We start from the raw sequence: 15,349 nt of genomic DNA on the forward strand, positions 1-15,349 counted from the left end.
CCCCAGGCACAGGACTCTGCTCTCGCTGTCGTTAAACCTCATCAGGCCCCTCTGTGCCCCTCTCCCTCCTGCCCAGCTCTCTCTGAATGGCAGCACGGCCTTCTGTGGCGTCACCTGCTCCTCCCAGCCTTGTGCCATCGGCAGACCTGCTGACGGTGTGCTCCATCCCTCCATCACAGCTCTGCCTATCTTCCAGTTCTCAGCCCACCTCACTGCCCGCCCCCCCCCCCAAACTTCCCAAGCTTTACTACGAGGATGCTGTGGGAGATCATGTCGGATGTCCTGAAGTCAGTGCACACAACACCCACTGCTCTCCCCTCATCTACCAGCTGGTCACAGCATCACGGGAGGCAGCCGGCTTCCTTGTGTGTGATTTCCCCTTGGCAAATCCATGTTGATGACTCCTTCTCTTCTGTTTTCCTGGAGTCACATCTGGAGTGATTTCTGTACCACTTTCCGAGGGTGGCAGCGAGGCTGACTGGCCTGGACTTTCCCAGATGCTCCTTCGTGCCCTTTCTGGACACTGGAGAGACACTGCCCATCCTGCAGCCCTCGGGCACCTCTCCTGTTCTCCATGACCTGTGATAGATGATGTGGAGTGGTTTGGTGGTCCCTTCTGTTGGCTCCCACAGCGCACACAGGTCGAGGAGGATCTGATCAGAGACCATCTGGGCCCGTGGATTTCTGTGCGTTGAGTTTGCCCAGATGATCTCTGATGAGATCCTCCTTGACCACAGGGAAGCCTTCCATTCCCCAGACTCTCTCTTATCTCCAGGGCCTGGGATTCTCGAGGGGCAGCCTTAGCAATAAAGACTGAAGCAGAGGTGTTCAGCAGCCCCACCCCCGCTGTGTCCCCCATGACCACGGCACCCACCTCGTTTGGCAGCAGGCACACATTTTCCCAGCCTTCCTTTTGCTATGGAGTACTTACAAAAGCCTTTCTTTGCCGTGACCTCTCCTGCCAGACGTAATTCCAAGTGGGCCCTGGCCCTCCTTGTGCCATCCCTGCGTGCCCTGACAGTGCTCTTATATTCCTCCCCCGTGACCAGACCCCTTTCCCACATTCCATAAACCTTCTTCTTCCATTTGAGCTGGAGATGTTGGAGCTCCTTACGGAGCAGAAAGATGAGAAGGGTTCTCAAGGGGAGAAGGAGCTACGCGTTGCTCAATTTCTGTGCCACTAATGCAGCATTTCAGAGAGAAATATAAATTCATTTTTGTTAAGCTCCAGAAACCTTTGGGTTGATTTCCCAGGCAGAAGTTCTGTGCCTATGTGCTATGCACAGCATACGCAGCAAGTAAGCCAGCCCCGTGCTGCTGTGCCATAGCTGATTATATGCAGAAGACAGCATCAAAGGAAAAGCTCTGGGGAAAGACCTTGTGAAAATCTGAATTTAGCACTTGACCCATGGCACAGAGGCACGGAGATAAGGCCGTGCAACACACGATGCTGAACGTGGCATCCCTGACTTCACAGGGTCATGGTCTGAGGGAAAAGAGCAGGGGGGGGGAAAAGATCACATAGGAGCATCGTGGAAAAAGATTCCCTTTATTTTTCAAATATGCAAACTATCTTTATTGACATTGAAACTCACAGCATGGAAAGAAAGGCCTTGGGAATTAACACAGTCAAACTGCCCGAATGCGACAACAACACTGCAGCAGTGATTTCCAGTTACCACCTTCATCCCCGGGGAGAGCAAATTTCATCATTCCAGATTTCATGGGCAGATCTGGCTTCTGAAACGACCTGCACACACCACGTAATGAATGCGATCCACGGCCTGATGTGTGGATATCCATATTCTATGTATTTTCTCTCTTACAATTCCCTTCGAAGGGATGTGCCCTGATCCAAGAGCTCCTCATGGGCGCACGCATTGAGGCGGCTCCCCGTTTCAGCCCAAACGTTGCCCACCCAATCATCAGGAATAAATTATTTGCCAAGAGAAGAAACTTGCTGTGTTTCTGCAACTAGAAGCAGCAGCACTACAGTAAAGAAAAGACCGCATACGCTCCCGAACAGCTGATAACTTAAAAAGAGAGCTGATAAAATGATTTAGTACTTTCAGTTGCGCAGTTCCGAAGGCTGAGTTGGTACGAGGTCAGAGTTTGGGCTTGGAAGGAGTACAAACACTTCTGTATTCCTGGCTGAGCTCTTGAAAGCGTGCCTCCTTGCAAAGCTGGGCAGTGTGGGGACTCGAGACCTTGGGGTATACACACTGGGAGCAGCTACAGCTCACAATTAGCACACTCCTTCCAAATAAACCTTGCTTTAGAAGAGTTGTTACTGCAATGTAGAACAGCCTCTGTTGTTTTGGAGGTGGGAATCGTTTTACAAATCAAACTGGGTGTCAGAATTAAGTATGCAACCTCATAGAGAGAGGGTTCAGTACTGCCTGTCCTCAGATCAGCAACAGAATAATTGTGTGTATATGTACATGTGCACGTGCACCCCTTTTACACACACACACACACACACACACACACCTGTATATAGATGTATTTGTATATACATAAGCAAATTCCTGACAATACTGTTTGGGTATCGTAAACAAATGGATAACCCCAATCATAAATTGGTCCACAACATGGGTGGACACCAGAGCAAAAAAATATCAGCTGAATTCGGAAATTCCCCACGGCAAACTGGCTTGCAGGACTGGAAAAGGAGCCATCTACTCGTTCATGCTCCATTAATCTTTTGTTGAAGGCAGGAAATCACATGGCAAGCCTTGGAGCGTGCTGCCTGGTGGGAACGACTGAGATGATGCCAATGCAACGCAGTATGGAGATCTCCTTTTGTGATATGCTTACATATCTGCTAACAGCAACTGAAAACAGGTTAGAGTCCTGCTGAGTTTTGTTAGGTTACCATTAGGATCCTTTCTGACAGCTTTTGGAAACAATCAGAAGGACCTTTTGCAGTACCTCTAAACCAGAAAGCACGTGCATATATTATAAAGCCAGAAGGGACACTCATGATCAACTAGTTTGACTCTCTGCATAACCCCATGTCGTAGGGCTGCCCAGAATTAATTCCCATTGGAGCTAGAGTCCAATCCAACCATCTTTTCTTTTCTTCCAATTCATCCCTTGGTTTGCCCTTTATATATATATACAGAAAGTCTCTTCAGGAGTAGAATTCAATGCTTTCTTGAGAAGTTGGACAAATAATCTGCAAAAAAAAAAAAAAAAAAAAAAGGAGAAAGAAAAGAAAAGCAAGATGTGATTCAATATGGATAAATAGAAATTACTGTATTTAGGTAACAATCATCAACTGCACAAACACAGGCTTGGAAATTACTGGCTAGGCAGCAGTTCCACTTAAAATGGTGTAGGAATTATGGTGGATCATCAGTGGGGTGGAGGCAATGCTGTCATGCTGCTGTGAAATCACCATGCACTGTTGGATTTTGTAAGGTCTGTTCTTTCTGCTGGTTTGGACTCACGTCAGCTGAGCTGTGTCAATGCTAAGTCAGTGCTGTCTTAGCTCACTGCAGATGCAAGCTAACACAGGGTACCTTAGAACTGTTAGGTTAAGATCCAGCCTTTAGATACAGCCATCTCATCAAAGTTCAGGTCTAACCTCACTAGGATACCTCACTGGGATTTAAGACAAACTGAGCAGACCTGAATTTGTTGCAGGTGTGAGCAGTTCCCCTGAGCAGCGTGCTGTTATCCGTGCTAAGCTGAGGCTAAGGTCTAAATCTCAGTGTGCATGAAATGCTCTTTCCTCTGTGCTCATAGATCTTCAGTTGGATCGTTCTGTCCAATTGCCCTTAATCCACTTGGAGAAAGGTGTGGAGCAGGGAAGGAAAAGTCCAGAGGTTGGAAATATGAGTCATTATTACCTGAGAGGGCATACTGAAAGAACTGGCTCTGTTTAGTCTAGAAAGGAGAAGAGCAGACGTTATAATTATATTCATGCGAAGAGGAGGAGGATAATGATTTCTTATCCCACTCACTAAGTCAGGATGAGAAATAACGTTCTTACATTGTGACAAGGAGAGGTTTGTGTCAGGGAGGAAAAAATGCATTGGGACGTACAACCTGCAGATCAGCATTGCTCAGTGAGAGCCTGCTGGGATTGTCTGCACTCCTCCTGCCTGGGTTATGGGGGTCTTTTCCTGTCCAAGTTTCCATAAGCTTTATAAAAAGCTGATTTTTTTCCCCAATATATACTGAAAACCATAGAAACTGCTCTATCTCTGAGAAGAAACAGCATTATGGCCAGCCAAGGTTTTGGGCAGCTGGATTTCAGCTTTTGGATTTCGCTGCCTTTCAGCATTTCAGACATTCCCAGATGCATTCCTGTGATCGTAACTGCAGCTATACTCCCAGAACGGCTGTCCGAGGAGCAGCGTGGATGTTCAGAACATCCATAATCCTTTACTTGAATGTGGAGACTAACAAACAGTGCTGCACACCACGTGTTCCAGCCTTCTGCCTGGAGGGCTCAGTTTTGCCTCAAAAATTGGACTCCAAAACCAAAGTTTATAAAAATTAGTGAGAAACAGGCCATCACTTTTCTCTTGTTTTAGCAGCAGATACTGCAAGTACAGTCCGACCAGCTTTGATAGCACAGTTTAAGCCCTAAGTGTGAGAAAAGCCCAAGACAGCAGCATTCTCCCTGCAGTACTGTGGCATGGATGAAGGTGATTAATGCACAGAGAGCACAGGACAGCTCTGTAATTCTGTCCCTGCCTCTGAGCTGAGAAACAGCTGGCACAGAGCAGCCCTGGCATGCAAGCTGCACCAGCAGCTCGGGAAGGCATGCTGCTCTTAGGCTTTGCACCTCCCCTTCTGCTTTCACTAAGAGGAGAATGGATTTTTAGAAGGAAATGAAGTGAACTGTTTGGCAGAGCTTGGCTGAGAGGAGAGCTGGTTCAAAGGCTGGACAGTGGATCCATTCCATTGTTTGTTTGCTACTTTCATAATTCACTGCTTCCATGAATGGAGAGCCATTCTGACCACTGTGCTACCAACCAGCACAGCCCTGTCCCTACTCTGTGGTTCCATCTTCTTTTGAGAGATAGGAGACCTCAATACCCACAGCCAGAAGGGTTGCCAGAGGGGTGAGAAGACTTCAGGAGGTGCTGGTGGTGTTACTGTGCAAATGCTGGGACTGTACACAAGGAGAACACTGGTTTTTCACAATCACTGGCCAGTGAAGAGTTGAAGTGGAGCGCTGGTGCCCACCAAAGATCTCAAAGCTGCCAAAATCTTGAAGGGAAGCCACTGACCAAGTGAAGGCTTTGCTACTCTGCATCTGCAGGATTAGCCATAGTCATCACGCCAATATCCTGGTGCCAGTCTGCAGGTGGGGGTGTCACTGACCCACCTTATCACTTTACTATGCTTCAACTTCAGCTCAGAACGGAGGGAGCTCCTGGTCCAGCTCATTCACTGCACCTTATCTACTCAGGTCTAACTCTTGAACTCCAGGAAGAATGACTAAATCAGGCTTTCATGGAACAAAAGTTTCTTTGCCGTTTAATTTTCTCCTCTTTAAAGTCAGTTGGAAAGAGCTGGGGGATAAAAGGGATCAGGGGAGACTGCACGTGGGGGAGGAGAACAGTGTAGATGTTGGAAAGTCTGTCTTGCTCTGTCCTCCTCTCTGTCCTCCAAGACTTCTGCTTCAAGTCTCAGCTTTATACAGCACGAGTGTGTGATGCTGCCTGACTTCACAGTGCTGTCTCCCTGCTGGGGTGCCCGAGGCTGTTGCTGTGCAGGCAGACCTGCTGGCAGGGCTGCTCTTTCTCCTCTATCCCAGAATTACCGAGTTCGCAGTCCTGCGCATCCAGCTCCTGCCGGGAGAGATGCTCCACAATGCCAGCACCCAGAGAGTCCCCCAGGACGTTGGTGGTCGTTCTAAGGCGGTCCCTGAAAAATTGGAGAGAAAAATTAGAAATCAGCTCAGGGCATGAAGAACATTTCAAGAAAACCTGATATATAAACCTGAATAGTGAAAAACTATCATCAGCCCAGCAAACCAAAATACCCTGCAGCAGCTACAACAGCAGGTAGGACTTTCCATACCTCACTGAAAGCAATCTTTCTGGGTAAGAGAAAGAGATAACTCAGTATCTTAGGAGGTGTGACCTTTTCTAGCCCGTTCTAACCTAATGCACCTCTCCCAGCATGAATGGGGGTGTTGGGCCAGACTGTTTCCCACTGCTCAGCTGTGGCTGGGAGCAGACTTGGGCTGCTTTGGCTACAAACCAGCAATACACAAGACGGAAGAACAGAGGAAACACTGCTGGTGTATCCCTGAGTTAGGATTTTCCTCTTTAAGAAGACAGAACATTCTTCAATGTCATTCCTGAGGGTGCTCCTGTGAAATCACTTGTCCCAAAGTTTAAAAGGGATAGAAGTGGAAATGTGTGGCTGGTTAGATGCTCGGGTTTGTCCAGCCAGTCCCGTCCCGTCCCATCCCATCCCATCCCATCCCATCCCATCCCATCCCATCCCATCCCACCCCATCCCACCCCATCCCATCCCACTGTCCTTGTTTGGTAGCACAGAGCCACTGTCTCTCAGCAGTGAGAATTTTTGTGTTACTGACACAACCTGTCCCTGTTGATCTGGAGGTCATTTCCAATAGTTATCTTGTAAGATAAAGCAAACTAAGGATATGCTGCTTGGTCACCAAGCTGATCTGTAAGTGAACTCTGATGCATTGGGTCACTGAAGTATATGGTGAAGACTCCAGAATGAACAGAGAGGGCTTCTGTGCAAAGGCCTCCTGATACAGATCACTGAGCCTCCTTGTAGCAGAGACACTGGGAGTGCAGACACAGGGAGCACGGGGCAGGGCATGCTGCTGAGCAGAGAACTCACAGGAACCAGTCCACAGCGATGATCAGCGTAATGTCTTCAGTTGGCAGCCCCACCGATGTCAGCACTATGACCATGGTCACCAGCCCTGCCTGGGGAATGCCTGCAGCACCGATGCTGGCTGCCGTGGCAGTGATGCTGGAGGGAAAGCAAAGCACAGCTCTCAGCAGAAGGAAGAATACAGGCAGTCACATTTGCAGAATCATCAGGAAGGGTCTCAGTGCATTATTTACGAACCACCTTGGCAGTGCTTCTATCTTGGTCACAGAGAAGGAAGGTGATGTGTGGGGCATCAGATGCCCCCCACCAGGCACCATCCATAGGGGAGCACACACAGCAGCTCTGCCCAAGGGGTGGCTCCAACTTGGGCATGCAATAAGGTCTCAAAGAGGGCTCAAAGACATGGCACCCAAGCCTCATTTGCTTCCATGCCTGGAAGCTTCACTTTCCCTTCCCATATCTCCAAATAAAAGAGGAACATGAAAGTCCCTCAGGCAAGACAACAAAACAGGCTTACCCGGGGGCTGGCTATGGGGTCCCTCCCAAAACCCCAAAACCCTTCCAAAAGTCACCTTATTGTGATGATCTGCCCAAAGTCGAGTTCGTAGTTGTTGACTTGTGCAATGAAGATGGCAGCGAGGGCCTCATACAGAGCGGTGCCATCCATGTTAATGGTAGCTCCCACGGGCAGAACAAACCTCGTGATGCGTCTGTCCACACCGTTGTTTTCTTCCAGGCACCTGAAGGTGATGGGCAGAGTTGCTGAGCTGAAAGGAATGTAGAAAACACCACGAATCAGGTATGTGCTGGCTGCGCCGGGGGGACCAAACTGCTGCCTGGGTTGTCACCTTACCCACCTGCTTTTTCACCCTGCCATGTGAGCCAGAGGCCAGATGCTGCTAGGAGAAAGAACAGTCTAAGCAAGGGTTCCTCGGTATGGTGCACGCTGCATTGCACGTTCAGACACGGCTTTCCTCAGGGGGATGGGCAGGGGCTGTGTGGTGCTGGTGGTGCTGGTGTAACACCAAAAGAAGGGGATTTGGGGGATTCTGGGCACGCAGAATGGAGCCTCAAGACCGAAACTCCTTTTCCAGCTCTTAAAAAACTCATGTCCTTTCCCCTCCCCAGCTTAGCACATAAAAAAAGAATATGTGAGTGTATCTTTTGTGTTTCAGCATGAAAATGTGTGTAGGAGAAACTGATACAACAGCACCCCAAAGTCCATTGCTTTGGTTGTGTGAGTCACTGAGGGCACTCCTGGCAGCTGGACACCAGCTGCACACAACACGTGCACCTGGAAGAAAGAAGTGTGCAAATGCGTGTGAACACTTATGTGTGGAGGTGTGTGCATGGGAAGTAATGCTGGGATTCAGTAGGGTTTGATTCGTGTCCTGAGCTGAGTGTTTCAGGGCTGCAAGCACAGTCACTGCCGTGTTTGTGAGGACTGCGGGTTGTGAGCTGATGGGTAGAGAGGAGCACATGAAGAGGTCTCCTGGGCAGGGAACTGGGAATCTTTCTGCTCTGAAATGAGCTGTCTGGACCAGTGCAAAATGCTGTTAGTGCCTGAAATGGTGAGACCTGAGTGCCGCACTGGGGGCAACCAAAGCACTGAGCAGCAGCCCTGGAATATCCACACCATCTCCAACCTCACTTCTCCCCGAGGCGATGTAGCCACTGTACCTTGAGGAGGTGCCCAGGGCTGTGATGAGGGCCTGCAGAAGCCCTGCAATGAATACCCAGGGGTTCCTGTGGGTGACGATGAAGTAGAGCAGCGGCAGAATGCAGAGGGCGTGAATGAGGAGCCCGACGATGACAGTGAGGGTGTACATCCCCAGCTGGCCCCCCATCACCGCCAGGTCATCCATCTCCAGGATCTTGCCAGCAATTAGAAACATGATCCCAACTGGGGCGTACCTGCGGATGAAACACATGGACAGTGCTCAGAACTGATATCCTCACTGCCGTACCTGCTTCAGTGCATGCTTTCTGGGCACATCCTCCATAAGCCAGCACACCAGGAGCGTGTTGGATGGCAGACCGTATTGCTGGTTTCTTTTCTGGCAATGTGGAGAGATCTCAGAGTCAAAAACCAGCTGTGTGCACAGTTTGGGCACTGGTAGAGGTTTCTTCCTCCTTCCAGGTTCCTATATCTCTCCTCAACACTCCTCATGGCATTGCTGGGGGGGGTTATAAGGACCCCTCACGGTCCCTTCCTTTCCTAGCAGAGCTTGGGCTGAGGGGATCTTTTTCACCAAGAGGCACAGTTACAGAAGTAAGAAGGAAATGGGACTAAAAGCAAGTGTCCTGCGTGCCTAGCAATACACCCTGTTATCTTTAGAGGTTCTCATGCAGGGAAGAGAAACATACAGAGCACCCACAGCTGGTGTGCTGAGGACTGGCACAACAATCTGTGAAGGCAGCTGTGGTTTATGTGCAACCTCTTTTTGAGGCACGCTGCTCTCCTTCCCATTTCTTGTAGCTTTTTCCCCCAACAGTGCATCTCATGAGCAGCAGAGGCTCCACGGGAAGGAAGCCATAACACAGACAAGGGGATTATCATGGGCACTGAACTAAACATAAACAAGTAATTGGACCGAAGGAAATCCCAGCTCTGTGGCCACCCCTCTCAGGGCTTGGCCTCTACAGCTCAGGAGCTCACATGCAACTCATGCACAAAGCTCAGAGGTCCACATGCCAAACTCCAACTTAGCCTGGGAGGTTTGGAAAAGTTTCAGGAAAGGATTTCACAAATATTTCATTTCCTCTGACCTTTTTCTTGGAAGTCATTCTTGGCTGCAGGTAGTGACCAGATCTCCCCAGGACAAAGCAGCTCCTGGGAGATGCTCTGCAGGCTGTGGCTCCAGGAAGGTGTGCTGGGGGGACAGTCCTGCCTCCTGCACCAGCAGTGTTTTGGTGAGTCTGGGGATGTCTTCAAACATTACCTAATGTATTTGCACAGGCCATTTCCTGAGCATAACCAATGTCCTACCCATCAGCACTCTGCCTTTTGAGGCAGTTTCAAATGACCTCTGAGAATAAAGAGTGTGAGGGTCCTCTTCTTCCACTCTGCTCTCCCTTCCTTTGCCCTTGAGCAACTCTTATCTCGCCTTAGGAAAGCAAGGCCCCAGATTCTGGCTCATCGATGGAGGAAAAGATGCCAGAGTGGCTGGGGTTCCCAGGCAGTGCATGGCTCTGCTGTGAGCTCAGAATTGCTCTTGCCTCATATCTCTGCCTGGATGAGGCCATCTCCTGTGCCTAGGATGTTTGTCTGCAATACATGACTGCCACTGGGACACCAGGGAAAGAAAGCTGGAGTGACTGAGAATGGGGGAGAAGATGTGGAGCTGACAGATCCTTTTCCTATCAGGCATTTCCATGTGTTCTGCCAGTCCCATATCTCTCCTACCACAAGCTCCCATTCAGAGCTTGAGCCACAGACAGGTAAGAAGCTTAAAATAACAAGATTTGGTAAAATCCTGCTTACTAAGAAGACTTTTTGCAGCAATGCCTTCCCTGTCTGGACCATGTAGTGTAGGCATAGGAAGCAACAAGGAGCTGAGATCTGGAGGAGGTGGGGTCTGGGAGACCTCCAGTTGAAGGGCAGTAACTTGGAGCTGATCCTGTCAACCCAGCTCAGCTTTCAGAGCTAAGGCACGAGAGTGCTGCCCTGAGGGGCAGGAAACTGGTAGTAGTGACTGTGATTCAGCTAAGTCAGGCTCCTGGAACACAGCTGGAAGGAAAGCTTTCTGTGGGAAAGCCTCACGCCCTACCCCTGCTGGTAAGGCTAAGAGATCTTCCACTTCAGCTTTCTGGTCTTCCAAGGATGTTTCCAGCAGCCTCGGGGAAAGCAAGTCCTGGTGTACCTGATATTTCTAAGGTAAAAACAAAACAAACAAACAAAGAACAACAGGAAATGAAATGTGAACAAATATCCCATCCAGACTTTTCCCTCCAGCCTGATGGAGCCAAAGGAGAGCTGTGCCCATCTACTTTTCCTATGCACGTCATCCTTAAAGCTACTCCATTTCTCATCAGGTCAGCGGAAACTGCACCTGCAGACCTCCTGCTCCAACCGGCCGTGCTCCTCACCAGATGATAATGGCCACCAGCCTCATGATGGCTTCGTTGAGGCAGTTAAAGAACTCCCGCAGGGCCCGTCCCTTCTGCTTCATGCTGCCGATCACCAAACCGAAGCACATGGAGAACACTACCAGCCCCAGCGCGTTCACCCCATTGGCTGAGCCCGGGATGGGAATGACTTCTTCAAAGGTCAGCACCTCGGAGATGGTCCCCAGGGCATGTGTGACATTCTCCAGGATGCCAGTGGAGTTCTCAGGCACAGGGAGCTGAGTGGCTGCCACGCTTGCTGTGACGTTGCTGCTGTGGAGGACGGTTCTGGTGAAGACTCTGGTGCTGTACTGCGTCTTGTACTGAAATGACAGAGATTGTCAGATGCACCCCCAGGCCCTTGCTCAGGAGCTCAGGACAACATGCCAGGCTGTCGTATCCCTTCCCAAAGAACAGAGAGAATTGCAAGTTCTCGCTGACCTCAGTGGGATGCTTGCCTGCATGTTCTCAAACTCCCAGCCTTAATGCTTTGGCTGAAAAGTTCACAAAGCCTAAGGTCCAAAGAGAGCACTGGAGCATCTAGAGAACTTCATCTAGATGCCATCTACTGACTCATGTACGGCCAAAACATCCCCCTTTTTTCTTCAATCTCAATTTTAAAAGACAGAGTTCCATTCTGCCCTAGGTAGTTTGTTCCAATGTTGAAATCTGCACCAAATTCTCCATTTGAACTCTTGCTTTCATTTTAAGTCATTGTTACTTTTAAGTCCATATCTACTCTTTGGTCTTAAGATAGGACTGTTCTCTCCTTTGGATGTATCTATAACCTTGCAAGTCAGATGCTCTATCTTTACTTGATGGACTAAACAGACAGATCCCCCAGAGCTGTTCACTTGCATCTAATCCTTTATCATTTCCTCTCTGCACTGCAGTTATCTCCCGTATCTTCTGATTTTTACAGCTCTAAAAAGGAGATTATTTCATCCACATGCAACATTTCTCTTTGCAGTGAGAGATACCAACATGAAATGAACTTCTTCCTTCTTTCTTTGGTAGTTCAGGACTGACGCAGGACCATTTAACCACAGGATAAAGGCTCATGGTCACTTGCTTGAGGGATGCTACAATATAGACTAACAACTACAATGCCTCCTTGAGTGCTTGGAATTAGGGAAGCATGAAGGCAATATAAAAGCAATCCCTGCAATCACCCTTCATAGAATTAGTCTGGAATATATTCTGCTGCACAGTGCACAGAGGGAGGCCATAGGTCAGGTGGGATCTCATACCTGTTTGAAGCAGGCTTCTACCAGGTTGGGCGGGAACATATTCCTGCAGATAAAACAAGGAAAGGGTTATTGTCCTGTCTGACTTCCCAGCAAATGTGGGCTTCATGGCCAAGGCCTCTGTCCAACAGCAATACCGTTTGTCACAACAGCCACGATGCCAGCCTATGGAGCAGACTGGCCCTTTCTGTATGGCTGAAGGTCTGGAGCTGATCTGGATCTCGATGACCTTTCTACACATGCGTACAAAATCCTAAAAGGTCGAAGCAGAGTGAGCAGTGGAGTAACTTGCAGGTATGCCTCAGAAATGATCCTTTCCATCTTTCTGGCTTATTAAGCACAAATCACAGATCACAGGAGCAGTAGGAAGGGCCCTCAGGAAGTTCACCTTGAACCACTGCAAACGTTACATTTGGCTCTGGCTCTGTCTACCCAAGCCTTGAAAACTCCCAAGGACAGAGATCTCCCACATCTCTGCTAAGCTGCCCTCGGGCTGCACCATAGTCCTGGTCAAAAAGATCTTGATGTACTGCTGGCCCCCCTAAGCCACTGTTTCTGGTTTGCACATTCTGTCAAGGTTTCTGCCATTTCAGAGAGTAGTTTGGCTCTGTCATCTTTGTAGCGGTGCTGAAGTAGCTGCTGCTATTTGATCGCCCCTTGGCCCCCACGTTGAAGCAGGTCAGTTCCCTCAGCCTATCCTCACAAAGCATGAAGTTCAATCTGAATGGTTTCTTTCTCGATTCCATCCTATCATTCTCAGCTGAACCCAGAGCATCCAGCAGCCAGCCTTATTTCTCCTGGGTGTTTTCGGACTGATTTCCCATTCTGCAAAGTTGGTGCTTAGACATCATGACCAGTCACTTGGTTCCTGGATGGTGGCACTGGCTGGAGATTTTCACTGGGACATGGGTTCGTTGCAAAAGCATCATCAGAACTCGCTGAATCTTGAAAACTTACCATATTGCCATGTTCTCAGCCTCATCTCTACAGCGGTCATCTGATCTCTGTTATCCTGTACCTCAGAAACAAAGCTTCATGCCACATCTGGCAGTGGAAGGTCATGGCAATGGGTGAACAGACAGTATGTTGGGTATCACTTCTTTGACTTGCTGGATACTTGGGGCAGCGTTTGCTAGGTGGATCTCTGAAGCGCACATGGTCATTGCTAATCCTGCTTCCCACATTTCCCTTACAACTATTTTTTGGTCTGACTGTTTTCCAATCCTTTTAGATTATTTTGTGCAACCACTATACTGTAAAGTGCCCCTTCCTTTCTTCCCAAACAGGAGAGACTCTTCAGTAAAACAAGTAGTAAATGAAACAATGTCAGACATAACACATTTCAGAAATTCCAGTGGAGAAGTGACACAAGACTCGATCCTTGTGCACTCGTCAGGTCTCAGTCCCATCTCTTAGTCTGAGAGCCTTTGGATTAAACTGATCTTGTCAAAGCAACGCATTGACCCCTAACAGAAGGGCAAGACTCCAGAGCTGCAGACCAAGCATTGTATCTCAGAGTGACAAAGCTGGGTAACCACTTTGCAGTCCTCCAAGCCTGGCTTCAAATGTAGTCAAACCAAAAAGCGTTGGCCCAACCTCACTGTTAAATACTGATTTTGATCACCATTATTATAAGTCATAGAAATCACTGAAAAATGACTGGTGGTGGCCTCACTCAATGCTAGATTTCTTCAGGCTGTTCAGCAGAGCTTTGAGTTTCTTCAAGGACAGAGATTCCTCCAACTCCTTGGCTCCCAGTACCCAGTCTATGCTACCTGTGGGGAACAATTTATTCCCTGTACTCAATCAGAATTTCACTTGTTCCAGCTTGCTCTTGGCCTTTCACTGTGTACCTCTCAGAAAAATCTGGTTCCATCTTCCCTTCAACTCTTCTCACGGCAGCAGAAGACTGTAAATAGATCACCCCCAATTTTTCCCAGGCTAAAAAATCCTCATTCCCTCAAGCACGGGACAAAGGCTGCAGCTTGGCAGGAAGGTGATAGGCCTCCCCGGACTGAGCTAAAAGTAGTACTCTGGGAAAGACTCAGCCAAAGACCTCTTTCCCTGACTGTATATACCTAAAGCTGTGGCATTTCAAAGGGATGCTCAGTGGAGGAATATGCTCTCACTGATATGGACTGATGCACAGCCAACTGGTCCACCTACCTCACCAAGTCCATGAAGGCATCTGTGGTCTGCACCTGCTCAATTCTGCCTTCTCGGTGAAGCTTGTCCTTAGATCCTTTCCCTGGATGGATGATGATCACCATGAGGATGCCAATGAAGACTGCTATGATTGTGGTCACCATGTAGTAGACCACAGCCCGCATACCCATCTTCCCTGAGGCTCTGCCATCCAGAGAGGCCATTCCTGAAGAGTCAGGCAGACAAGGCAAGGTAAGCAAGTCTGTTATCTTAGAGGAAGTTTCAAAGTGTGCAGGGAACAAGGATGGGGAGCTGGGTCTCTAGGAAGCTCAAGGGGCAGACTTTGGAGCTTCAGGCTGAATTTGGGAATATAGCAACTTCCTCCTGAAACTCTCAGAAGGGAAATAATGCCGCCTCAGGACGATGGGTCTTTAATTCCCTAGTGGTGGGATGTTTCATAGAGTGGATTGCATTGCAGCCCCTTCTGCTCTCTGAAGGGTCAGCTGGCTGGGGTGTCTTCTACCAGGACCTGGATGAGGCAGGTGCTCCAGCTGAGGATTAACTCTGATTCTTTTGGACTGGCACAAATTAACCTCATTTAGGCTGGTGGAAATATTTATCACACTTGGACAACAAACTCTGACATCTGAGGTTAAGCTGAATGAAATCACAGAATCATAGTTAAAGTTAGAGTTGGAAGGGACCTATGGAAGTCATTTTGTCCAACCCCCCTGCACAAGTAGAGATACCTGGAACAGGTAAATCCTTCCTAGTGCTCAACCATTGGGCATTGGAAGCACCACATTGTGCCCTCCCCAGCCTTCTGAGAAAGCACAATTCTGCTTCTCTTCACCACTACTGAACCAGCAGGGGTATGAGTGTAAATCCACTACAGCTGTAGGTTCAAGCTTGTCATTCTTAGCCCTGCTTATCTGAGCACCTGCAGCCAGGGCACAAAGGGGAACTCCCACAGCAGCCAGCACCAGACTTTGTTAAGTATTGCCTTGGCT

At 48.8% G+C, this 15,349-nt stretch overlaps 1 protein-coding gene across 7 annotated transcripts in view; it reads right to left on the reverse strand.

Moving 5' to 3' along the window:
• Positions 1-1,530: 1,530 nt before the first annotated feature.
• The window catches only part of SLC1A6 (solute carrier family 1 (high affinity aspartate/glutamate transporter), member 6), a 28,460-nt gene continuing 14,641 nt past the window's right edge, over positions 1,531-15,349 (reverse strand). For all 7 annotated transcript variants that reach the window (XM_040653611.2, XM_040653610.2, XM_040653612.2 and 4 more), the window contains 8 exons: positions 14,361-14,565; positions 12,198-12,240; positions 10,930-11,270; positions 8,521-8,754; positions 7,413-7,607; positions 6,844-6,978; positions 5,783-5,886; positions 1,531-3,178 (listed from right to left, as the gene is read on the reverse strand). In XM_040653611.2, coding sequence (XP_040509545.1) covers positions 3,147-3,178; positions 5,783-5,886; positions 6,844-6,978; positions 7,413-7,607; positions 8,521-8,754; positions 10,930-11,270; positions 12,198-12,240; positions 14,361-14,565 — 1,289 coding nt within the window. In that variant the 3' untranslated portion in view covers positions 1,531-3,146. The remainder of the gene's footprint in view (positions 3,179-5,782; positions 5,887-6,843; positions 6,979-7,412; positions 7,608-8,520; positions 8,755-10,929; positions 11,271-12,197; positions 12,241-14,360; positions 14,566-15,349) is intronic.

The sequence above is a fragment of the Gallus gallus genome, chromosome 28 (genome assembly GCF_016699485.2).
Source record: "Gallus gallus isolate bGalGal1 chromosome 28, bGalGal1.mat.broiler.GRCg7b, whole genome shotgun sequence".
Taxonomy (NCBI): domain Eukaryota; kingdom Metazoa; phylum Chordata; class Aves; order Galliformes; family Phasianidae; genus Gallus; species Gallus gallus.